Here is a 27,213-nt window from a genome sequence, read left to right as displayed (position 1 = left end):
CACCCTCCAGTGTCTCCTGGCTATTGATAAGCTGATTAGAATGAATGAAAGGCAGGAAGGCAGGCTGTGCCAGATCATTGCATACTGAGATACTAACGATCCCTTATTCTTCTAGCTTCGCCAGGAGTTGGCCACTAAACTCATCGAGCCCATCTGTGTTGCAGTGGTGCTTAACTTCTAGTGTCATCAGGGTTGTTTTTTTTTTTTTTTTTTTTTTTTTTTTTTTTTTTTTGCAGTCTTTTGGACGCGGCCCGTTAGCACATGTAGTGGGCAGTAATGGGTGACCACTGCTACCTGCTCATCTGTACCTCTTCTAATCCCCCCTGTAACGTTAGTGCTGTCGTGTATGGGTATGACCCCTGTTGTGGAATCTCTGATTTAATTGATTGGATCAACGTGGTCAGAAGGTGGGTAGTAACATGCGTCCCATCATGATAACTTCACTGTGTGCAACCTTATTGTCAACTCCTCTGGCCAAACCTGGCATTTTAGGACTCTTAAAGCCAAGGTCAAGCAGTGACTTTGCAGTGGGCTTAATATAGACTCCATCCTTTCTGAACATCAGCAGCAGTTGAAAATGAGCGACACCTGAGCATTCAGTCATAAGCAGGCACTGGTAATAGATCTTAAGATACCAGATGCTTTCCAGTGTGTGACTTCGCCCTATTAATGGACAGTGAAGAAACGGACACCGCTTTATTATGGCGTTTAGAAGAAGACGTCGAAAACGTGCTCATTGACACACAGAGAGTGAGGCTGGACAAGGTGGCTGTCCTTAGTTGTACTTAGAGTTTTCAACTGCAGTACAGTTTTATTACATTTAGCCCTGCTTCCCATTCCAAGATTCAGGAACTGCATCGTTTAGTCATCAGGGCCATTTTCACATAAGTGACTGTCGCACACGAATCTTCTCTCGGTTTTTGCTGTTTTCACTTTTTGGTATGTTTGGAGATATGTCCAAATTCCATGAAGAATGGGCCAAAAGAAATGTGCCAAAGTGACTGGGAATACAGTCCTTTTGCATTGATTCCATTGAACGTTGAGAAGGTGTTTCCTCCTCCTGCGAAGTCGCCCTTTTGGAGATACAAGGTTTTTGCATGGCCGTGACGAATAGCAGCTTTTCTGAAGAGCGTGCGTTTTAGCAAGAAACCCTGAGTTGCAGATTTAATACTGTGGTCTAAAGTTTCAGTTTCTATAAAGACAAAACTCGGTGTACTGTAAAGTAACCCAGGCCACTGGGTTCTTTTAATTATGCAGTACATGGGATAGGGGAACCATCACTATGGACACAGACTCCCTGACCAATGGCGTTGCAGGTGTATTGAGTCGCCAGCATCTGTAATGGTTTACACACAACACTGAGCTGGTTGGTGTTTCTCTCTGCATGTTGCCCGTGCACATGCGTGTGTGTGTGTGTGTGTGTGTGTGTGTATGTATGTATGTATGTATGTAGCAAACATCTCTGAAACAGTTTGGAAGTATAGGTGTGTTTATATTGTAAACAGCCAGGCTTAGGTAGAGGATGTAGAATGTATGAATGTATTTCTGCTGCCATCCTCTTTCAGAAGACAGCAGGCCTCAGTAGTTCAGTATCATGGTGAAATCCCAGACTCATTTGGCTGTGTGTGTATAAGCTGCTTAATGCTCTCAGTCACCGGCTGTGTGCTTATTCTAAGTGAGCCACTCAGGGCCCTCCCTCCTGCACTGCCGGGGGAAGTTAACGTATGTTCTAATCTAGGGATTTCCGTTGTGAGGGACGCTCACACACACACAAACACACATGCAATCTTATGCCTTTATATGAGACAGGATTGTTGCTAGGCATGACTCATCACCGATAGTAAGAAGCTGATGCTTACTGTTCATTTATCAGATGCTTGTTCAAACAGATTTGAGCGCAGTGTGTGGTCGTCCTTGCCCGAGAAGGGGCAATTTTTCTTTGTTTGTTTGTTTGCTTGACATGAACGGATTACTGCTGTCTGTAATCCCTTATCTTCTGACAGAGAGGTAGGATTCCAAAAGCAGTTCCAATGCGGACAAAAGTATTGAGACACCCCCACATTTATTGATTCTTCTGAAATCAAGAGCATTAAAAAGAGTATCTGGTTCTACTATCAAGGGAAGACTTTCTACTAGATTTTGGAGCATAGTTGTGAGAATTTGATTGCGTTCAGCCACAAGAGAATTAGTGAGGCCAGGATGTTGGATGGGATGATCACCACCCCACCTCATCCCCAACTCATCCCAAAATATTTGATTGAGCATCATCATTACAGAGAACACAGTTCCACTGCTCCACAGCTCAATGCTGGTGGGCTTTTCACCCCTTTTAGTCCATGCCTGGCATTAGGCATGGTGCCAATAGGTTCATGTTTATTTGCTAGGGAGAGTCCTATTCTATGGGCTGTACTTCTCTACAAGTACTAGACAAGCGATGTGTGTGCATTTGCAAATCTGTGTCCACAATGGGTGCAACTGAAAGTAGCTGAATGCATTTATTATAAGGGGTGTCCACAAACATTTGGACAGAGAGTGCATCTCAGTATCTTGTCACCTTTAGTCAACAAACAAAAACAAGAAGAACATTTTGGATTTGTTCTCCTGTTAGTCATATGACTTCCTACTGCTCACACCATGCTGGTATTAGAAAAGCCAAGCTTTGATAGGGTACTTCTCCGCTCTTACCACAGTGAGCTTTCACTGCTCACTCCCCATCATCTACCTGTCATGGTCATGAGTTCATTTAGCACAGGCGCTGCTGTAACTTCCTCAGGCTTTAAGGATGCACTGTATGTTGTGGTAAGAAGGTTTGTGCAAAGCTAAACCTTCAGATCCCAAAGATGGGAGAGTACTTGCGTAAGGTTTGAGTTGGTCAGTATTAATTTCCCTCCTTATTAGGGTCCTTCTTTGGCTTGTTGCGCTAGTTATTTTAGGAAAACATCAGTAAGTTAAAGGGCTCTAATCTAGTGTTCGAAAACTCCTAGCCATTAATTGCACTCCTGCACCCACACCTGGTGCAGGTAATAAGGCCTGTAGAGTACTAATGACCTGGATCAGGTATATGGAAGTATGAATAAAGCATGACAGTCAATGGAAGACTCGTGAGAAGTCAGAAATGTGAGTATGTATAAGAGTCTGGGTGTGAATGCGGTGAGATGCACTGTGCGTTCACACGTAGAACAGACCTGTAGATGTTGATGTCTGTTTATTGTGCTTCTTCAGAAGTTCTGTGAGGCTTATTTGAAGGGCTCCGTGTTTGTACTTTGTTTACTGTAATGAGCCTAGAGAAGTCAGGCTCTAAAGGACAAGCAGGCAGACAGGCCTAATTAGTAGGCTTTGCTCGTAAGCATGCTTATTTATGATCATCGCTCACATCACTACACTAAACACGAGTGACTCCGCATCACCCAGCATAGGGTTGATTTGTAGAAGATAACTGAGGTAATCTTCTGTCAGGATGTGAATTGTTGCAGAAGAGAGTTTTCTGTGTTGTGCGTTTACAGCTCACGGCAGTGCAGGTGTGAGCAGTGACCTGATATGAGATGGTAACTGAGGTGGAATCCTGTTTTCTGTGAACACAGGCCAGAAGGGATGAGGGAGGCTTTTCCTGTTACTCCAGGGAGCTTGTCATTGGGTTTAAGGATTCTGCTGAGTCATGGGAAAGGTTTATTGCTTCTGTCTTAACGCCACTATCAGTCTTGCTGAACGGAAAAAGCCTGAAGTCGTGGAATGTGCACCATTCACGCAGCAGTGAAAGAGAGATGGTGGCAGCTTTTGGTAAACTGTTTGCGCTACAGTAGCCAGACAGGTTAAGGTGTACTAATAGGTTTTTGGAGACAGAAGCAGATTTTTAGTTCCTCATTTTCTGCTTGATTAAAGCTGCCAAAGAATGCATTTATCCAGTATTTTAAATTGTTCTTTGGTGACTAAACAGAAGGTATGTGACTTTGGTCATGGGTGACAAATGGGCCAAATGCGGTATTACATGTCAATTAACAACCCTATAGCCTTGGAATGGTGCACACCTGGTTTCCTTTCATGGTGAGCTCATAAATAATTTGATGAGCTCTGCTCTAATGTCTGGTTTATGGCATAGCATTGCATAGAATAAGGTAGTAGAACTTTGTCTTTATGACTGTAACATGAACATCGTTATTATTTTTGTCGTTTTCCACCCAATCTTATTGGATAGTCTCGAAACCCAGTTGGCGTGGTGTGAGGTTACCTAGCCGAAGAGATGGTAAAGCTGGTTGGCTAGTGTTTGGCTTCCTTGTGCCCTGCTATTGGTTTTGCCTTCTCCGCATCAGGCCTCAGACAAAGTTCCCTGGTTTGCGATATCTAGCCCTCCGACTCTGGAGGTTATATGCATGCTCACTGGTGTTTTAAATGCGCAGCTGTGGGAAAGATTGTTGCATAAAACGGACTACAAGTTGCAAAAACACAAAAAAGCAGGGCTTTCGCTAGTGTGATGGGTGTATGTTTTATGTTTTGGCACGTAAAATGAGTCTAGACTGTTACGTAACAGTCTGAGTTTTGGAATTGGCCCGTTTTCCAGCTCTGTGTTGGGTATGGGGGATTTTCTTTCCTGTGAAGAGACGAGTGGATTTGAGATTTATGGTATTCCACTGCCAGGTACTGAATTTAAAATGCATACAGTTTTCTTTTCTCTGGCACCTTTAATGTGGAGATTTTGGTATGGTATTCAACAATACCTCATCTGAGCTAATAAACATCAAGGGCCATTTTTTTCAGTTAAATACTTACCAAATGCACCAAAGGGGCAGTGGTGGCTCAGCAATTAGAGCTCCAAGCTATTAACGACAGGGTTGTGGGTTCAAAACCCGGGCTCGGCAAGCTGCCACTGTTGGCTCCTTGAGCAAGGCCCTTCACCTGCTCCCCGGGCGCTGGAGTTGGCTGCCCACCTTCCCCTAGTTCACTAGCGTGTGTGTGTGTTCACCACCACGGATGGGTCAAATGTGGAGGGCATATTTTGCTGTACATAGTACAGTGACAAATACATTTTTTACCTTTAAACATTTGCTGCAGGGATTTGGACAGTTAGCGGTTAAAGACACGGTACACGGTAATAAGACATGATACATGGTAATAAGAGGACTACCTATGAGGAGTTAGGTAGCTGGTATAGCGTACGTGGATAACATTGCTGTTCCACCACAGAGCAGGCTGGGCTTTGATTCCCTGCTTGAGCAAACACATCAAGCGATACCAATAAGGGCCTTGGCTAAGGTTCCTAACTCTACCGATTACACGCTACACTTGCTAACCTCTTTAACATGATTAAATTGTAAGCTGCCCTGGATACAAGTGTCTGCCAAATGCAAAAAGGGTTCCTGTAATTTGCAGAATCACCATTAAAATGCGGGCCTGTGTGTTTTATATAAAAAAATAGCACCACTTTTAAATCACTTTGCCTAGCTCTATACAGCACCATGTAGGCCTAATCTCACTCTGTACTGAAAACTAAAATTAGACAAGTGCAAAATAGCCTTTTCCCCCCTCAGCATCCATCTCCCCTTGTTCACAGTGACTGCTGCAGTGTGTATGTGTGTGTGGTGTTCTGTGAGGACAGTAGTATTGATTGCATTGTTCTGGGCTCAATTACAGCAACGTAACGCATACCATTTAGACAGTCTGGCAGCTATACAGCTGGTATTCTCAGGTCTGGCCCTAGTGACCAGGTGCACTGACCGTTCGGTGTCAAGCACACCTGATTCAGCCGATCAACTATTTATCAAGAGGTGTTCATCAGTCGTTTATCTTAGACCAGTGGAAAAACAAGAATGTATCCTGTTCCACAGGGGTGTGAGAAAATATCGATACACCAGAACTGAGATATTATGTTTTGCAATTCTGTATCGATTCTTAAAAAGACAGTATCTTTTTATTAGTATAATAAAAATGTATTGCAGAAAAATGCGAAGATGGGTTTCAAATATTGGTTAATTTCCATCGACTCTACTGCTAAAGAGTGGATAGCAGTTTTTGCTTTCAGATCCCACTGTTCTTATTATAGAGTATAAAAGCACACTTTCTTTTACTCTGATTTTTTGCCTAGAACAGTGTGTGTTATACTATGACAGTTTTCTTAAAATTTGCCGATGCACAGCTGCACTGCACCATACCTCAACTTAATATCGGCGCTAAGACCTTTAGAGAGCTGTACTGGGACACCACTGAAGCACATGTATTAATTATGGTCCTTTGTGTAAACTAATTGCACAGGACTAAACTGCAGTACTTGTTAGTCTATAATTATGCTAATTATGCAGTCATATCAGAAGCTCATATGTGAAGCTCAGAATTTATACTTCTGGTCAAAAGTTTTAGGACACCCCTAATTTTATTCATTAGTCACCTGTCAGTGTTAGATGACAGTTAGTGAGCTGCCTATCACACAATCTGCTGTACCAGAACTCTTCAGTTTACTGCAGTGTTCAGGAGCCTTGTGATGCTGTAAGCTGGAGAACTGCAAAGTAGAGGCTAACGTTAATGCTAATACACACACATGCTATAGAAACCCAATCATAGCACATTTACCTCACAATAAAACAATGATTTCACATCAGATATCAGTCCAGAGTGTGTATCACAGACACACACACAGTGATCGGACCGCAGTGTTTTAAAGGAGCTGGGAGCTAATGGGTCAGGGAGGAGAGTCAGACTGGATTATAAGATACTGAACACACTATTTTAAGAAAAGTCTCCACTAAACTAGATCAGTCCAGAATGTCTCATAATAGAAACTGATACTAAAAATAAAGGGATTTTGCTGCAGTGTTCATCAGCAGCTTATCTTATCTGAACAGTGTGGCTGCATTATTTATACAAACACAAAGATCAGATTGATGTTGTCTGATTCTCAGCACTAAAAGACTTGCATCGGATAAGGGGGCAAAATAACCTCATCAGGACATTCTTATATTTCATAATGGTCTATCTATCATTATTATTTTGTTAAATGTCTTTTTCTAGAAATCATGAAAGCAATCATGGCCTGCAGTGTTGTCTAAATACTACAGCAATTTTTTTACAATTTACATTATTGTGTTTGTTTTTTTGTTTACTGCTTACCTTAGTATCATTTCAGCTTACTCACTGGACTTGAAGTGCTTAAATATCAATTAAAAACAGGAAAAACTGGCAATGTTCTAAAACTTTTGACAGGTAGTGTAGCTGCCTTCTAACTCTGTTCAAATGAAGGTTAGAAAATTGCTGATTCAGGTTGACACCCACCTAAACAACAGGATACATCTGCACAGGTCTTCCCCAGAAGAAACATGCTCACTAAGCACCCTGGTTTGACAAATACTAAGGCCAGCTCATCACACACACACACACACACTCTCTCACATACATACTCGCAGGCGCATCTATAATTTAAATCTCCCCACCACGTCTCCCAGCTCTGAGCCAACACCCAACAGCAAAGTCACATGGCAGCACACAGAAACACTAATAGCATTTTCGTGACAGATGAAAAAGACATGAACAAGTATGGGCTGATTGGTTCCTCTCTACAGCAGCTGCTTCTCTTTTCATGTAACACCACGAAATAATGCGTTTACACTGAAGAAGCCCAGGTCGTTTGGTTTGAGTGATATGATTGCACCAGAAAGTTGATCATCTCCTGATCTCCCCGTATTAATTGCGGTCAGTGATGACTGAAGGAAGTTGATGTGACAGGTAGAAGTTCCACTCTCTGGGCATAATTAGTGGTCACTGATCCGCTGATGCACTGCTGGTAGCTCACGCACACAGAGAAAGTCAGAGGACAGTAATGAAATAGAATGGGAACTGATATCCAGACTTGCACAAAAATACAGGCACGTATACACAGACAATGCTACCTAAACTCCTCTCACAGCGGGCAGGATATACTGTTTACGCCTCTTTTTCTCCTTATATATGTAAATACGGATTATACGTGGATTATTGAACTGTAAGAGCAAGGCATGGATGTGTCTGGCATTGGAACTATGGTTCCTATGACTTTATAAGGGGTGGGGGGGTTGGTGCACTTGCACACACAGCTTGTCTAGTCCCTGCTAAGAAATACTACAGTGGAGCAAAATGAACCTATTGGCAAAATGGCTAATGGCAGGTGTGGGCTAGAGGGGTGTAAAGCCCCCCAGCTTTAAGATGGAGATCAGTGGAACTGGAATGATGGTGCTCCATCAAGTACTTTTGGGATGAGGCGGGGTGCTGATCATCCAACACCTTGACCTCACTAATGCTCTTGCCACTGAAGGCAATCAGATCCTCACAGCAATGCTCTAAACTTTAGTAGCCAGTAGAGACACCTACTCCAACAAAAGCAGGATAAACTCTTTATTATTTATATATATTCTTGATTTTGGAAGAAAAAATGACTGAGCACATGTCCCAATACTATTGTCCATATAGTATACATTTCAAGAAATTACATATCTACTCGGTATTAAGAAATGAATAATCAGAAATATGGTGTACAGTATCTTTTGTTAGTTGTTTGTTTAGGAATGAGAGTCTACTGGATAAAACCACATAGACAGCAGAGGTTCAGAATTGGTTGCTGGATTGGGATGTAAATAATGCTAAATAAAGACACAAATTCACTTTAGCCTAAAACACTTTATCATCATCACAGCAGCTGCCAAAAGACTGTGAGTGTGTTAATGTGTGGCGCCAAACCTGCCACACTTAATTCAGGGTATCCAAAGACAGTGTTCCTCTTAGCAGTTCCACTTAATTAGCACGGACACAAGCGCAAGGAGAGTAGCAAGATACAGGTGAGAAGTGGAGGCCTCTGCCAAGCAGAAGTCTAGTAATTTCACCAGCAATACACACAGTAAACCTGACGGTTGTTAGTCTGTATACTGATCTGCAGTTGCAAAAAAAAGTATGTGGACCCTCTGGAATAACCTGGATTTCAGTATTGATTACTAATAAAACATAGTCTGATTGTTTCCAAGTCACAATCACAAACACATTGAGTGAACATCCACAGTGCAGGCTAGAAAAAGTAAGTGAACCCTTGATTTTGCTAACTTGTAGATTCCATTGAACAGCAGTCACCTCCAACAGATAGGTTCATGTAGCTGCAAATAAGATTTGCACAGTGTTGATCCTTGTGTGTACAGCCTTCTTCAGGTCACTACTCACCATCTCTTCAGCTTGAGGTCTGGGACTGCTGTCCTTACATTCTCCTGTAAAATGTTCTTTCTCACCTCTTTCAGGATGCTCACTCTTAGAGAGAGGAGTAACAGTCCTGAATTTTTAGACAGTTTGTGTAAAATGTTTTTACATTCAAGGCTTTTGTAGTCTTTTCCAGTGTTATGCACACGTCTTTTGCGTCCTTCTGAATGTAAGTCGTGGTTCACACTAACCAGTCATCTGGAAGTGTTGGTCTCCTCTTCTTAACTGAAGCACTTTTTTGCCAGTTAGCCTTTAGAAAATCACATAGGAGGTTCACTTACTTTTTCTAGCCTGCACTGTGGAGGTTTACTCAGCTTGCCCAATATGAACAGTGAACCTGTTTGTGTGTTATTTGTTTACTTAGCTTGTGTTTGTCTATAATTGTGACTTGGATAACAGTCAACCCATATGTTATTAGTAATCAGTGAAAAAATCCAGGTAATTACAAAGGGTTCACCTTTAGTTCTCTTTCAACTGTATGAGTTAGTGCAGAGGCAACATCTAAGACTGTACAACAGAATTTTGTATACTATAAAAATGTTTTTTTAAAAAGACGCTATTGAAAAAGCATCAGTTATGAATGAAGGAAACTGGTTTCTTTATCAGCCCTTCTAGCTGCTGTTGTCAGGACGTTTTTTGCACTGTGGTCTTGTAGAGACCAAATTGGACAATTATTTCCTCTTGTTTGGCCAAGGATGAAGCCGTTCATGATGGTGCTTTGCAGAACATGCAGAACCAAAACCAAGAGAGAGTTCCCACAAGGTAAAGAACCCTGAAACGGTTCCAGACGTTTAAAGTGAGTGTGTAGGAAATGTGAGCCTTCCTCCTCAATGTGTGAAAGCTCCTTTGGGTCTAATTAAGCTGGACAGGCTCCTGATCCGTACTGCATGATTAATCAATACTGCTGCAGAGAGACATACAAGTACTCACAACGCACTACACTATTTTTCTCTATATACTTTTTCTGTCTCTTTCCCAATTGCAATATGAATAATATAGCAGTATCATAATTTCGGTTACGAAAACGCAGCAAACTGAGCCGTAATTGTGTTGATGTCATGTGCTGTATTTACGTCAAAATGACATATGTCAGACTGCTATATGCAACAAGCATATGAGCACATTTCTTTTTGCCACATTAGCTCAGACTGTTCGTTGGCTGCTACCAAGGTTTGCGTTTGTAACAATAAGCAATAAGTAACTGGTTATTTAAGAGTGCTGACACTGTCTGTAACACCTGCGCAGAGACTACTTGAGCAACTTGATATACTGCCCTCATTATCTGCACTATAATAACCAACTGAATTGGCTTTTCCTGGGAAATCATTACAGTTAATCATTCTACCGTGGAGAGAATTAGCTTCCTCTAGGCTTGCTCTGTGTGTGTGGGCATGGGGACTGTACAATTTGGACGAAATACTGTTACAGCAATTATATTCCTGTTAATTGTGATGCACTTTAAAATGCATCCGTGAATCAAAAACACATAAAGACTCATCTGCATTATTTCAACTAAGAATTTTTCTGGATTACTTTAAGGGAAGCACCTGTATGGGACATACAACTAAACAGACTGGACTGGACTGGACTGGACATAACTAAAACATTGGGATAGCGATATAGGTGGGGGGCGATATTTACTATTAAAAAATACTGGAATTTTGACCAGATTTCTCCAGAAGTCAGTGATCTAATATGTCACAATATTAACAATGCCGTCTGTGTATTTAAAATTGGAGTAAAATAAATGGTATTAGTGAGATATAGTCTGCCTCTGATATATAGTAGGGCTGGGCAATATGACAATATTGTATCATATCATGATGTTTTGTTATTGTGATACACAATATACTTTTCTAAAGATATTAAGGATATTGTAAGTGCTTTGGGAACACTGATCAGCAGTGTAATTAGACTGGTTTAATTGGATGAAGTGCAGCAGATCACAGTTCTCAGTACAGGAGAGTATCTGAATAATAGTTTTGAAGAGTCTGTTGCTACTGCTGTATTTAGACTGTGGTTACATATATAATGATAAATGTTGTGATCTTGTATTTTTTACCACCACTAATAGATAGGTTGTTGAAACTGAAAATAGAAACAGTTTTCCTTGTGTATCAGTTGTGGTGTTTATTTAATTTGTGACACTACTTCACTTTCACACATTGTTCTGTCAATGGCAAAACGATATATTGCACAGCCCTTTATGCTAGTTTTAATGATAGATAAACAAATGTGTTGTGTAACTCAAATGACCTACAGGATGAGCTGTAGTTTGACCCAGTATTTCCAACAGATGTGTGATCATGTGATGTTATATGGAGAAGTGCAGGGGGCAGAGTTTTATATATGTTGTGACTGGAAACAGGAGCACTAGATGCATTTGTCATTTGATACAAAACTAAGAATAGGTGATTGTTAACCATTGTTAAGTGGCTCAATATTGAAATTGCAGCCAATAATCACAACCATTAGTTTAGCATTCTGTTCGAGTGTTGTGTTAGGATCAAGTGTGTTGGGAGCAGAAAAAGCACTAAAATGTTCAGGCCAAGACTTACTCCAGAATCAGGTATGGGAACCACTTGCTTACCGCTGTGAATACCTTTAGATTGAAAGGACTACAAGTATTTAATATTTACATTAAATAACATTTTAAGTTTACAGACATTCTCCAAAAAGGTGGCCCTGGCTTATGGAATGAATTGAAAACAATCATTAATTCATTCTACAAGCCAGCACCACCTTTTTGGAGAACTGTTGAAACTTAAAACGTTGTTTAATGTAAACATCTGGAGAAATCTGGTGACAATTCCTGTATTTTTTAAATAGTATATATTGCAGAACAACAAAATAATGAGGTGTTAAACTAATCAGCTATTGGCTGAGGAATTCCATATTGTGCATGCTTTGCTGTATTTGAATGTTGGAACATGTTTCTTAGAAACTGCAGCAGACTTTGGAGAACAGTCAACAGTGCGACAGAGCAGACAATGCTTCTAAAAGTAAGTGATCAAAAACAAAACCTCCATCTCATATGGGGAAGTTTTTAATAAGGAGTTCTAGTTCTGTCAGATCCTACATGATGTGTGAGCCCATCCAAACTAGAGAAGTAACAGCTCTGGTATGTGTCTGCGCATATGTGTTTATAAAGACTACCGGATGACTTTTGAGGAGTGTGTGTGTGTGTGTGTGTGTGTTACCTCACTTACCAGGGCTTTGGGTTTCTTCTAGGATGAACTTACTGATACAATTTCCTCTTTTTTTGTGAGCAGCTACATTTTAACAGGAAGTAGAAAACCAAACAGAAACAACTCACGTCTTGCAGAGCTGTTGCTACAGATTATATTCGATTATTTGAGAATTTATCCGGTATCCGAAGTGCTTCTTTAGATTACAACAGGATATGCTAGACTAACATGGCTAACAAATACTGGACTATCACCAGTCTCATCTTGGTCAAATCATGCTGAATCTTAATTCATTTGTTCTAAAATCTCTTAAAGCCCTACACAAACAAGTTCAGTTTGGGTGGTAAAATATTTATTCAAACATTTATAAAACTACATAATCAGGCCCATTTTACCACTTTGTAGTGCCTACAAACTGGACTGCAGTGTGGAGAATAATGCTGCGTTTCATTTGAACTGGGATGTTCAAATACAATATGCTTATCTAAGCATATCGAGGATATTGTTTGTGCATATAATATATATAACCGTATCATTACAAACAGTGTCATTAGACTGGTTTAATGAAATGAATTGCAGCAGATGCTGAATACAAACCAATGTTTTAGTATGGGAAAGTAGTAGTTGTTAAGAATCTGTCTCTACTGATGTATTTAGTCTGGGATTACATGTATTATGATAAATATTGTGTATCGTGAAAAATGTCTTAAAATATTGTGCTGTAGTAATTTTACTGCATCGCCCAACCCTGTGTATAATGCATCATCAACTGGTATCGCTAACAGTGCTGACCTGGGATATAAAAAGTGGTACATATTTTGGTTAGATTTGCCGTAAAACACCGGTAAGGGATTGTACTGAACTGGTTTTCGGAAATGTTTTGAACTGGAATGTAGACAGCTCCGACATCCGACTTCCGAGGTAAATCAGATGTAGCATAAACATTTGCGTGATTCATGCATATTGTGTGAAACGGCTGCTGTGCCATTCGGCAAGTTTTGTTTTCTGTTATAGGCTGAAGTAAGCCGTACTGTGGTCTAAACCACCTCACAACCTACAGGACTGCTAACATCTTGGTGCCATATACCACAGGATGCCTTCAGAGGTCTTGTGGAGTCGTTGCCTCGAATGGTCAGGTCTGTTTTGGCAGCACAAAGGAGTTATGATGGATTAGTGTACATCATTGCCCTGCAGATTTGCTGATGCGTAGAGGAGATGAAGAGGAGGTAAATGTTAATTGATTGTTTCTAAATTGAGCAGTCCAGTTTAATTCATTTTCTGGCGGCTATTAAACTACTTAAACCACTCTTGCAGTGTATGGGAATTTTGAATGAACAGTTTGCACATTAGGTCTCTGTAAAAGGTCCAGTTCCTGTCTGTCATGTTGAGCAGTTGGTAGTAATTGTCTATGGTGAGTCAGTAGGATCCGATACTGGGATCGGATATCGGTCCCAATACTAACAAAATTAGCTGGATGGGTTATTGGATAATTAGTCTGATTCAAAAGACCGATCCATTCACGGAACCCGATTCTCACACTTCCCCTATTCTAGGCTTCATAACCCAGGGTCACAATGCCCCTCACCTGTCATCAGCTATCGGCGAGTAATCCAGCCTGTCTTCCATATAAAGGAGAACCAAGAAGGGAGGAGCTGCTCGCTCCTCTTTAGTCTCACAGACTTCGAATTTCAGATAAAAAAAAAAAAAAGGCCTGAGCCCAGACGACACTGTGCCAAGGTCCAGCACAGTTATTCTATTTTAGTGACCAATAAACGGAAATTGGGTTCATTTATATCTGTGTTTATTTGTTATAGTAAATTTTATAAAGTTGTTTTATAAAATAATGATTATGTCAATCCTGGTGCCTTAAGTCTCTCTCAGATGGTCAGGTATTATTGTTATTATATTATTATTATTGTTTATTATTTCAACAATGATATCGGATCGGTAATGGGAATCGGCCGATACAAGTTCAAGTATCGGTAACTGTATCAGAACAGAAAAAGGTGGATTGGTGCATTCCTAATTTTCAGACATCACTTTTCACAAGATGACGAGTGAGTTGATAGCAGTCTTTGGCTTTTTCCAACCGTATCCCAGTGTAGGTAAGAGGGTGAAGGACGACTCAACAAGTATGTGGCACATGTTTCGAGTGAATCCTGTGCTGGTTTGTTGAGGCTGAAGATGTGTTGTTTAGCATCTACTGTGTCATATTACTCTCTGGTGCTGAGCTTCAAATTGCAGCCAGTGTAGTTCATGTGTATATTGGACGTATACAGTCATGGTACTGTCCCAATAATGCAGGATTTGGAGAACCATTAGATGGATTGTAAGATTAGATTTGCGAGGTTACATTTACCTGTTGTAATCCCTTTTTTGTACAGTATTAAGCAAGTGACGTTTTTGCATTGAGCATGGATGTGTTTTGCAAAATGGTTTGGCCCATTGAAATGACCAGGGGTTGTAAATTTTGCATAAAGCTATTTGCCTGGGCTTCATGGCTCAGAGAAAGCAGAAGGCGAAGTCCCAGACAGTGGAATGCTTGAGTAGAGAGCTCATAGTCTGGCTTAGGAAGCCCCGAAAGAATGTATCTGCTGTCTTCTGAATACATGAGGCTCAAATAGGAGATTCAGAGGCACCTCAGCCAATATAACACACACCCTGGAATTCTCAGCGCTACTGTTGGAAGGTGTAATACTGATGAGTGGATTCTCTGCCAGCTCTCTAAGCTCAGAGCTTACACTGACATCTGATACTGAAGGCCACCTTATGCTGGCAGTGTGTTTGAGCCAGCCCAAACAGCAGTTTTACATGGAGGTACTTTGAGTATACATTTGGTCTTTACAACTGATAATGGCATTTACCTCATCTGCCCTCTTATTAGGCTGGGGGTGAGTTGGAATTTGACTCGGTAAGTTTGTGCTTCAGTCAAAGAAAGGACCAAGATGATTCTGCAGGATCAGCTTCAATTCTATAAACCTTTTTTAGGGCTGCACAATTAATCATAATCACAGTCACATTTTCCACAGCCCTTTGATACATCTGCTTGACTTTACTTTACTCTACTGAAGCCACTTACAAAGTGCACACACAGACTACAGACCCTTAACTTCTAGCCTTAAAAGGTACTTAAAATTCATCTGTCCAAAGCACATTGATGAATTTTTTTAACAGTACGGGTTTTCTCCTTGCACACATTTTGATGAAAGTGAAATTGCTCGGTCTCTGTGATGGCATACTTGATATCAACTGTAGGTCCCCTGATGACATTGCTTCTTCATACGTCTTGCAGCCTGCTCTCGGGCTGAAATTGATAGGACGGCCTGACCTTGTCATGTTGCCAGTTGTTTTAAATGTTCTGCACTTAATTATTATTATTATTATTAAATAATTATAATTATTCTATTATTAGGGATGTCCCAATCCGGTATAGTGACTCGGGATCTGGGTTGTGTATTGGTATTTACGTTTCCATTCCAGAAATAGTGATTTTACTGGTGTTATCTATAGTGTATTAGCACATCTTACCTGAGTTGTGGGGATGTATTATTAATAGAAACACAAAGATCAGATTGGATCAGTGTTGACCGATAGTCAGCATTAAAAAACCCGGATCAGGGGTGAAAACCTTGATTAAGACATCCCTGTTATTTGTAGAATGGCTGTTTTCTAAATGTTCTGAGATCTTTTTAAATCCCTTCCCAGACTCATCTACCTCTACAACCTTCTTTCTGAAGTCCTCTGAGAGCTCTTTGGATCTCAAGCAAGTGAAATACCTGAGGTTTAAATAATAATAAGAACGGCTCCTCCAAAATCCTCTCTAACCATGTTCTGATCTTCAGCTGATGTGCTGATGTCCTAACGTTTTCCTCACAAGAAAATTGTATTGCACTTTAAGTTTTTTACTTTGTCCAAACCTCCAACTAAATGCTCTCCGTTATTTTAACCAGTGTTGTGTTTTTTTCCTCTCTTTATGTTTCAGGTGAGCAGCTGTGAGTTTTGCTGACTCCATTTCAAGGCAGCTTTCTTTGGTCATGTTGTTTATCAGTGGTGAGAGGAGAACGTGAGGAGAGCAACTCAGAAAGACTGAGTGAAAGCGAGAGTGAGTGAGTGAGTGAGTGAGAGAGAGACAGAGTTAGAAAGTGAGAGCTTTGCCTTCGTAGGCATGTCTCATCACCATTCGCGTGGGCACCAGGGCCGTGCCTCCAGCATGGAGGAGAGAAGTGCCACACCTGTCCATAAGACCTCTACCCCCACACACAAGAGTGCCTCCTCCTCCTCTTCCTCCCAGAGGGACAGCAGACAGGTAAGACCGAGTCCATTCTGCCGCCTTGTTTGGCGTGAGCTTTCTGAAGAACAGCGTGCTGTTCTTTTTTTTTTGCCATGCTGTACATTCCTTCTGCCCCAGAAAAAGACCAGGTCAAAGAAATAATTGAAATCCCAATATTGCCATAATATCCATGTGAAGATTTTACTTGAGAAAAAAAAAAAATCAAAAAACATACATAAATACTAAAGCATTTTTGCATGTAAAACACCATATAACTTTAGAAGAGGTAACTTAAAATTCAGTGAAAAGTAACAAGTAAAGTATCAACTAAAATGAGTAAAAATTTCTGTGCTAATTTCTAATATTTAGCATATATATATATATATATAAGATAAGATAAGATCTTAAGAAAGGAAAAGTCCTTTATTAGTCCCGCAGTGGGGAAATTCCCCACATATATATATATATATATATATATATATATATATATATGTGACTCAGGTGACTCAGCTCTGCTGTGGTTCCATTTTCATTAATACCTAGAAGAGTATATATCATCGCTGTCCAATAAAAAACATGTATCTCTAAAATGGTGCCTTTACAGAAGAAAGCAAAAAAAATTATTAACTTTGTAAGGAAGTCAACATAAAATAAGAATTCATTCCAAGTAATTTACAGCATTTCTATTGCTCTATTCATCCAGAATTATTGACACAGTGTACAGAGCAGATATAGGGGACAAACTATGAAGAAAACTCAAAACAGACAAACATGGAGATACATGTTTTTTTATTGGACAGCAGCTGAAAAACAACGCTGAAACATGTCCTTAACATTTCATTGTTGAGACAGAAGATGTGAATACACTTGTGTTTAATCACGGTTACATGCAGATCCTTCAGCGTATGCTCCCTGGGCTAGTCTCAAAATAGCAGCACTTTGAGTCTCCTGTAAACCTGCTCATTAAAGCACAGGAATTAGGAGGACAGCAGCACACACTTCTCACTCATGCCTGCGTTCACTGATCCAGACGAGTGAGACACTGATACACTCACCATTCCACGCTCCTTTTTTTTCTTTAGAAAATATGATACAACTTGGCTTAAATTGAAGGAAATAGTGGCCAGTTGCGTCACAAGCTTAGAATTTTTAGTGGGCCAAATGTGAAATGAATAGGTAGATGAGGTTAAAATTTTGTGTCTAGGTATATGTGCCCCTCCTAACCAGACCACCTTACAGACAGTATGGAATCTATGTTTCAAACTCAGAGAGAGAGAGAGAGACAGAGAGAGAGAGAGCGAGACTGAACGTTTGCATATGCTACACCATGCTGGACAGTGAACTCCTTTCTTTCCCCACCCCCTTCTCCATCTCCGTCTCAGTGTGACCCTCATTCTCATTTGCATGATGGAGGAATGCTTTGAAGGGCTTTAGCAAGTTGATGAGAGACAGCCTTTAACCCTTGGCTCTACATGCTGGGAATGATCAGAAAAGAGAAGGTTCTCATGGAAGAAACTTCCTTTTATCTAAAATAATGACGTACAGCGGATTATGCAGATGAATTGTGATCAATACTCTACTGCTTGAAAAGTGGAGCTGTGATCAATAAAAGCGCCTACATTATCGTCTGTGTTTGTGTGTGCGTTTGATGTGCATGCTACCTCTCAACTTGCTTCTCCTGACTTTCCACCTGATTTTATTTTCTTATGATTAGTAAGGGGACTGCTAATGAGTCCAGTACCCAAGATTAGCGCCAGCTTACATTAAAAAGAAAAACATATGCAGCATATGTTGGTTTTTGTTGGTCATCAAAGAAAACAGGGATTTGTGTTCTTTGGACCATACAGTATATACAGTATGAGCATTTCCGTGCAGTGTACTACAGCTAACCTGTGTGTGTGTGTGTGTGTGTGTGTGTGTGTGTGTGTGTGTGTGTGTGTGCGCTTGCATTCTTGCATGTATGTAATGCTTAATAAGACAGTGCCTTCTCATGTCAGAGCTTCCTTGCAGCTTTCATATCTGCCTAGTCCGTTTACTAGTGATGCAATAGTCACGACTAATCATCGTCACAGTACAGATGTCACAGTTTGGTGCATGCAGTCACACAGAGGATACAAGGTATGCACTATTAGGGCAAATACGGTAATTTCACAAGCTCCCTCGTTGTCTTTCCCTCTCGCTGCACGTAGAGTGCACACACACATGACCTGCCTTTTCTTTCTGTATTCGCTACATGAAAATATAGCAAGTATTTCCGACATTCTGACCTTGTATATCTTATTTCAGCTCATGATATCATGGTGGATCGGACAAGGACGGTGTGCTGGTGTTGTTGGACAGCAGTAGGAAATGTATGTTACCTCAGAGGGAATTGTACAACACTAGGTGGAACAAACTGTAACTGCACGACTGACTGTTCAGCATAAATAAAAAAAGAAACCTGGGTCAGCCTCATGTTTTTGTTTTTTTTCGCTTGCATGTTTTATACTGAACCATGAGGGCCAAACCGTGGTGTGAACCCAACCATGACTTTTGTGTACCGTTACACGCCTGCTGTTTACTTACACTTTGCTGTAATATGCATTTCATACCTGGAAAGCATCTTCACATTCATCAGACATTTGGCTTAAATTGTGAAAAAATACTCTTTAATACAGCCAGCCATGGTCGATCATCTGCATTTGTAAATGATCACATGTGCAGAGAGAAACCAGCATTTATATTATGTTTGTGGTTTGAGTGATCCAATCGTAATCCGATCACAGTTCGTCCTGTGCGTGTTCACACATTAATGCGAGGTGTAAACAGCCTCAATGTGTTTTTTTAGACACCCTGGAAGAAGGAAAGCCCTCATTATTTCTGTCTGCCTTTGGAGTGGTGCTCATCACACAGCTGCTGCCTCGCTGTCAGAAAGGGAAATCCATTGCTAGTGCTTGCTCTTTCTCCAGAGAGCAAGCACAGTTAAATAGAGTCTTATAGGCACTTAGAGTTTGCTCACTTTTCTAAATAAAGATCTTGTTGTAGAATCTGAACCCTGTCCAAGTTTCAAACCGTTGTCCCCCCATGCCTTTTCAAAATTTGTCAAGTCACAAAACCAAACGCATTTACCTACACTATATGGACAGCAGTATTGGAGCACACAACCATTAATCTCATTTAACCATGGTTATATTGAATCAGCTTTTATTAGCTGGTAATCGACCTATGATGGACCAGTTTAGATTTGGTGACTGCCAGGAAAGCGTTACCTGCCTGACTGCCCTGTGCCAACTGCAAAGTTTGGTGGAGGAGGGATAATGTTATGGGTTATTAGGAGTTGGCCTATGGGCCCCTTAGTTCCAGTGAAGGGAAATTTGAATGCTTCAGCACACCAAGACATTTTGGACATATGCTTCCTAAATAGGAATTGGACATTGAAAGTATGCTTCCAAATTTGTGGAAAGGCCATGACCGTGCACAGTGCACAAAACAAGGTCTATAGTAAAGGCATAGTTGGGTGAGTTGGTGTGGGAGAACTTGACTGGCCCGCGCAGAGCCCTGACTACAACCCCATCTAACACCTTTAAAATGAACAGGAACACAGAATGCGAGCCATACCCTCTTGTTCATCATTGTCTGACCTCACAAAAGCTCTTCTAAATGATTGGGCAAAACTTTCCACAGACACACTCCAGAATTATGTAGAAAGGTGTTTCAGAAGTTTAGAAGCTTTAGCTGCAAAGGAGGAACCAACTTCATATTAATACCAGCGGATTTAGAGTGGGATGTCATTAAAGCTTGTGTAGGTGTAATGTGCAGGTGTCCCAATACCATATAGTGTCCATATAGTGTATCTGGCAAATCAGCAGTTTAGAAATACAGCAATTTAGCCCCTACCATTCATATTAAAGTTAAAGGGAGGTTTTCAGCCTGGATGACTTTATGAACAAGGCACTATACAGGACAGCCAATCAGAAAAGAGACCATTTACATAAGAGTTTTAAAGGCATAGTAACAAAGTGTAAATGTGAACATATACATGAAATGTGATACATGAAATTATAAAGTTGTCTTCAGCTGTTGCCACCTCTGAGTCAGATCCAGTTTTAGTAGTTTGAGTCTTCTGAATCCTTCCTCTTCCTCTCTACCCTGCTGCTCTGAATCCATCATATTTACAGCAAACTGTCTGACGCAATATGTGTACCCTTTTCACTGCATCTGTCAAACAAGATTTATTTGAAAGTACTACAGCCAATGATTTCTCCATTACTACCACGCTGATGGAACCTTGTGTGTGATGTGTTGCCTGGAGTGCCATTAATCATTGAGGGAGCTGTGGAGATCCTGTGCAAAAACCTTTCAGTAGTGTCTCCTAGTTTCCCTAAAGCACTGCAGTGTTGAAGCAACTGCACTTAAAGCCGCAGCCTGCTTTCTCTACCATCTTACCATGAGCTTTGTGTTATGCCACTCTAGGGTAACTGCACCCACCAAAGCAAATGAGAAATATGGCAGGGGAGATACCTTAGCGACCCTAATTAAACAGTGTAGATCCATTGTTTATTTATTCTTTATTGGGCATTAGGATTGGAGCGTGAAGTATTCCTCTAAACCTGACACAAACTATTCACATTGGGTGTAGTTTGGTTTCAACAGTTCTCAATTATTTTCTGCGCTCATATCAAGTTAAAGTTCTACGTTCAGGTTTCTCATAGCCTTTCTCAACTTCAACTGTTTTTGGCTTAGTTAGCCTGTTCTAGTTTTTCCAGTGTTTTTTACAGGCTAATGTTTATCCACACGGCTTAATTCATATAAAAATAAATTAACAGCTAAAATAGCTTGAAACCATTATTTTTTTCATTTTGCTGTTAATTGTTGTTATCTCATGAGGACATTTTCACTAAGGTGATATAGCAGGTTTTTGTCAGCCTTGAGTCAGAATCAAAACCTGAAACTGTGGGTCGGGTTGTGTTCAGGCAGAATCTTGTCAAAATTTATTTGGGTTTAGACTAAATTCTCCCGTTCACCTAAAGTCATTTTTTGAGACTTCACATCTGTAAATAATATTATTCTTGCTTTTTTACTTCTTATTTATGTTGTGTATATAGTGTAAATTATTTATCTACATAAGATAAGATAGTCCTTTATATATTTTTGTAACTGAGTGTCTTGCTATCCCTTTCTGCTGTGACACTGAGAATGTCCCCACTGTGGGATACATATGTATGTATACATATGTAATTATTACGTATTTTCCGGCTGTAGCTGGTTAATGAGGGCAGCACTCTGCTGTCAGGTACCCATCCAGATGGTGTTCGCACTGCAAGAATATTGTGGTCATATGCATCTCTGACCGCCTCCGAATGTGGTCTGTGTGATTGGATTGCAGTGTGTCCTTGAGACGCATTGCATCCTGTTCACACCTGTACTTTGTGCTGGCCACATGCTGGTCTCATGATCGGATCACCCAGGATGCATGTTAATGCCAGGTGTGAATAAAGCCTATGTTTGGTGCTATTTAAATGCTGATCTGAGTCCAGTGTTATTTGAATTGAATTTTCACAACTTTATTATTAAAACAATGTGTAAACAAACCTACTTTAGTCTGCGGCATTTAAATCACAGGTTCTAAAGCCCAAAATGTGGAACTTTGTGGGCTTCCAAATTTGTAAATTAAAACAGTACCACACTTTTATCACCACGGAAAACAAAAATTCCACTTTTAAACTAAATGAATGGGGTTTTTTTTGCATCACTTTCATCTGTACTGTGTTTGTGTCAGGAGCAAGGGGTTTAAAGCACAAAATAAATAAACAAACTACAAAAATGCTGTTTCCTGCAGCCCCCTCATCATGCAAATGGTCTGCGCTGACGGCTAATTGTGTGTGTGAGAGAAAGAGTGAGATCGAGGGAGGCAGTGAGTGATAAGCCTGCAGACTGGCCTCTCTCTCTTTCTCTCTCTCTCAGTATGGGAAATGCTATGAGGCACTTCCCAGCATCCTCTCTGTATGATGAATTTTTCATTCGGCTCCCTGTCGTGCACTAGTTGCATCACTCTGCCGGCAGCAGTCACTCATGACTCACTGTTATCAGCCTGCTTTTAGGTTGACTGTGAGTTAACACAAGCGCACGGTTTTGACTGCCAGCCAGGTGCTGAGTGTGGGTCAGTCGCTGGCGCTGTGCTGGTGCCGGTCTCTTAGCCCTGTTGTATATAGACCTGTGTAAATTCAAGGCAAATTGATGAGACAGAAGCTATTATGGGAGTGTTAGTGTTGTGTTTGTATTTATAGGCCCCATTTATTCTTGAGGAGTCCCTTAGGAGCGCTTGCCCTTTCCTTGGAGTCTCGCGTACACACACCTGTGCTGACTCGCAGCAGTGTCAGAACTGTGCGTTTGCACGTATATGTGTGTCATTATGTGTAGAAATGTAGGATCTGGAGAGTAGTTTATGCTAAGTTTTGCTGTGGTATATCTCAGTTTATGTGCACAAACACATCAACCTGTACACTAGCACTAATCATCGGTGTGGACTGATAATAATACATGGACGTTAGTCATTGCTGTTAAGGACAGGTAGCTGGTTTATTATGCCCTGTTTACCGTCTAGTCTCTACTGTCATATGCGTAATGACCGTGCAGTCTGCAGCGTAAAAAAGAAAAATAATGCCAGGCCATAATACAATTACAGAGCATTGTTTTAAGTTAACTCAACTTAAGTTCTCCTAACTCACATGCTTTCGTTCTGCATCTCAGTTAGGTTCATCAGGGTGACTGTTTTTTGTTTTTCAAAAATTACACATATGCGTCCACCATAGTTAGGATAATGTGGCCGGGAGGCTTCAAATAGGCCCAAGTTGTAGGACTGTGACAGTGTGTATGTGTAAGGGTGAGAATTGACCCCTTAAACAGCCTGTGACCCACCGGCATACAGACTTCTATTACCAGAGAATAACCCCACCAGTTTGTTCAGAAGTCCCTGTAGTTACTGAGCAATACACCTTAGTGTGTAATAAGCCTTTTTTTTTAAAGGGGTTAAATACCTTGCAGATATGTTCATTTACATTAATGCAAACATTTACTCCTGTTGTGTCCGACAGGCTGTAACTGCATGTGATTGATTTGATTATTGATTCAGACCTTTATAGAATATTTAAATGAAATTCATTTGTGACCTGATTTTGACTGTTTTTCTAATGGCATTTAAGCATTTGTAGGATGCGGTAAAAAGCAGTTTGACCAATCAATGCGAAATCTCAGACATTTTAGAAATCCTAGCTGGACGTACTTATATGGATTTGTTAGGAAAAAGAGGAGGTATGGTCACCCTACACAGTCAACACCACGTTATGAGTTGAGCCAACTGAAAGACATTATATATATATTTAAGCATTATATAAATAAGCTGCAGCTGAAATTGCTTAAATATTTTGTAAAATTTTTGGTCTGTCCATGTATAAAAGTTTACAGGAGGATGACGTAAATTTGAAGTTTGAACGACTGGTGTTGGAAGGACAGAAAGCTGCATGTGGAGAATCTGTAGCTCACTTGTGTAAGTTAACCTTTGCTTAGCTATCCAGGCTTCAGATCCATAATTGCGACAGCTGTGATCCTGACTGCGGCACTACTGATACGCATTTTGATGATTAAAAACCCATGTTTGGGCACCTGGCAAAGGTAGCACAACTCATCAGCACACTGACTAGACCTGGATGAGTTAGCTACCAAACACCACAGTACAGACCGTGTTCCAGCGGCCTGAGGGTCACTTTACACGCATTTAGAATATAAGGTTTCATACCTGAGAGCACAAAGTCAAGTCGAGTGAATGTCCTGGTTGCCATCATCATTTTAATATACTGTTCTCATATGAAAATACCAGTAAATATAATCTCTGAAAAACACAGTAAACCTTATAACTGCTATACTGTCCCAACCCATTTGTTTTATATACTGTCTGGACAGTGTCTACTGCTGTTCTGTGGTGAGAAGACTACGCTCACAGTCTCAAGTCTCGGTCAGATACAGTTTGCTCATCAGTGTTTTGCATCACCCAAATTGTGCCTAAATCAAACTGTGCGCCTACATAAAGAGGGCCTGCTTATTGTTTTTGGCGAGAGCAGTCATAATAGTGCCTGAAGTGCTGAATAACATAAGCGCCCTGAGTTGAATGTATAGCAGTGGGTGTAATGGCTTCTTTAATGAAGCGCTCTATTGATGTTTCTAGAGTGCAGCTTCTTCACACTGAATGGCTCTCAATCTGCATCTGCAGTCTTCAGCCAAACTGCCCTCTGGCTCTGAGCTTCCTCTGTTCAATAAACCCTGTTTCAGCACACGGTGACTGAGTGCATCCAGCACACTGATCTGTTGGCCAGGAGGATGCTGACATCCAAAGTGAGATCTGATTGTGTTGTCTATTGATACTGATGCTTGTAGTTAAGAACGTATTACTTTGAAGCTGTAACCTAATAGTGGACTACAACAGATTAGATTAAATTAAATAGACTTGGGAACCCTGCTTTGAAATAAATCAGCATTCTGCCCTCTTGCCTGTAGTTTATCTAGGGATGAAAAGAGTTCCTCGGCAGAGCTACAGACCTGCCTCCTTATCTGCAATATCGACCAGTTAATACACCATTGCATTACACTGCACATCAGTTAAAAGCCGTCGACTTTTTTATGTGGTAATGATATTACCCCGTGTTTCTAATTACTCAACATAAATAGGCATGGGATGTCTTTGAAGGTTCCTGCACAGATTTAATGACTTAGACACAGTTTACTAAAGCTGGGGTGTGTGGAGTTGGAATGTGTGATGCTGTCTGTGAGTCTCTAACTGTAAAGTGTTTCTTTCCTGAGAACTGCTGGACTTCTCCAGTGACGTGAGATGCTGACGGTATTACTGGCAAATTAAAAGCCTAAAGGGCAGCTTTAGCTTATTGCTGGGAGACCTCTGTGGCGATAAAGCACTGTGACATTTTAGCAAATAACCTCACATTTGACTTGTTTGACATGCAATAAATACAAGCCTTTTCGCCTTAATGAGTCCACTTACCCATTCAGTGAAGCACATTTTCTCCCCAGCCGTTTGTTGGCAGCCAGGCGGACTGACTGTCTAGAGGGGGGGGGGAAACCCTGCATAAATCTGTTAAATACTATACAGAGCAAACTTAGAAAGCTAATGAGGCCTTATTTTCTAATAATTAGGAAGACCACTGATATACATGTACCAGTCCGAAGACATACGACGCTCTGTGTGACATTCAGTTCTTCGGTTTTGAAAGCCAACTGCACTCGCTGCAGTCCCTTGGCTTCAGTAGGAACGTCATTTGTCATCAGGAAAAAAAAAAGTGGTTTACATCTGAAGAGTCTGTCTTACATGAGAAGCAGCCTGTGCTCTCCTTTATCTTTTTTCTGAAGGGGAAAGCGAGGTCTGTGCTGCAGTGAATGTGAAGAGCATGTTGGTGCATTTGCATGGCTTACTTTTTTTTCTTTCATTTGCCTGAAGGTAAAAACAAGTCCGAGATAGTGTATGTGTGTATGTGTGTGTGTGTGTGAGAGAGAGAGAGAGAGAGAGAGAGAGAGAGATGCTACTGACACTGATTGGTGTTCTACCACAGTGCATGTTGAAGGTCAGTGTAGTAAGCTAGTAATGTAGTTGAGTCATTCTAATCACACTCACTCTCTCTCTCTCTCTCTCTCTCTCTTTCTCTCTCTTTCTCTCTCTCTTTCTCTCTCATTCTCTCTCCCTTTCCATCTCTTCCTCACACTCTTTTTTTTTTCTTTCCTCTCCTTTTCTCTCTTCTCTCTCTCTCTTTCCCCTGCTCCTCCATAATATATATGTAAACATCGCTTATGTGTGTTTACCCTCCCTGCATTGCACCATACACCTCCGCCTGACATGTTGTGACAATGACTAGCTTTCGGACAGTGGACAGTGGAGACACTGTTCACTCTGATTGTGTATGGTGTTTGTCTAGTATAGCCCATTTCTTAATGAAATGAGAATTAAGGACTCTGAGAGAAAGAGATGGAGAATAAATGGTGTTCAGTTGGAAGTGCTGAGCGTGCAGAAGCTGCTGAAACAGCATATATGACCGGCACTTAATTTATCCAGGCTCTAATTTTACAAGATATCCTTTCTGCTGCTGTCTCCGTTTACGATCGGCCTGTCGATTCATTCACTCACTCTGTTAGACCCACCCAGACTGGATTTACATTTCAAGATGGATTGTGTGCTTCTATTTACAGCACTTTTCTCCTGCTTTCTGTAGGAGGCAGACAGCTGGGAGATCATTGAAGGATTGAAGATCGGGCAGACGAACGTCCAGAGACCAGATAAACATGAGGGCTTTATGCTGAAGAAGAGAAAATGGCCATTAAAGGGCTGGCACAAGGTCAGACACCTACACCCATCCTGCATTACTGTGCATTTGGCCTGTTCCACTAGATCAGTATGTGAGCAGTGTCAGCTGTACCACTGAAGCGTTAAGTGGTAGTAATACGTGATATACATCTAATATAAACATGTTATGGCAGATATATGTGCTGTTGGAAATTGTCATGACATATTATGCCCAGTAA

General features: G+C 40.8%; 1 protein-coding gene across 4 annotated transcripts in view; it reads left to right on the top strand.

The window, feature by feature from the left end:
* Nucleotides 1-27,213, top strand: part of osbpl6 (oxysterol binding protein-like 6) — a 53,375-nt gene that overhangs the window by 395 nt on the left and 25,767 nt on the right. For all 4 annotated transcript variants that reach the window (XM_072685800.1, XM_072685801.1, XM_072685802.1 and 1 more), the window contains exons 2-3: nt 16,369-16,692; nt 26,904-27,026. In XM_072685800.1, coding sequence (XP_072541901.1) covers nt 16,552-16,692; nt 26,904-27,026 — 264 coding nt within the window. In that variant the 5' untranslated portion in view covers nt 16,369-16,551. The remainder of the gene's footprint in view (nt 1-16,368; nt 16,693-26,903; nt 27,027-27,213) is intronic.

This window comes from Salminus brasiliensis, chromosome 8 (assembly GCF_030463535.1).
Source record: "Salminus brasiliensis chromosome 8, fSalBra1.hap2, whole genome shotgun sequence".
Taxonomy (NCBI): domain Eukaryota; kingdom Metazoa; phylum Chordata; class Actinopteri; order Characiformes; family Bryconidae; genus Salminus; species Salminus brasiliensis.
This window is presented reverse-complemented; position numbering and strand designations above follow the sequence as displayed.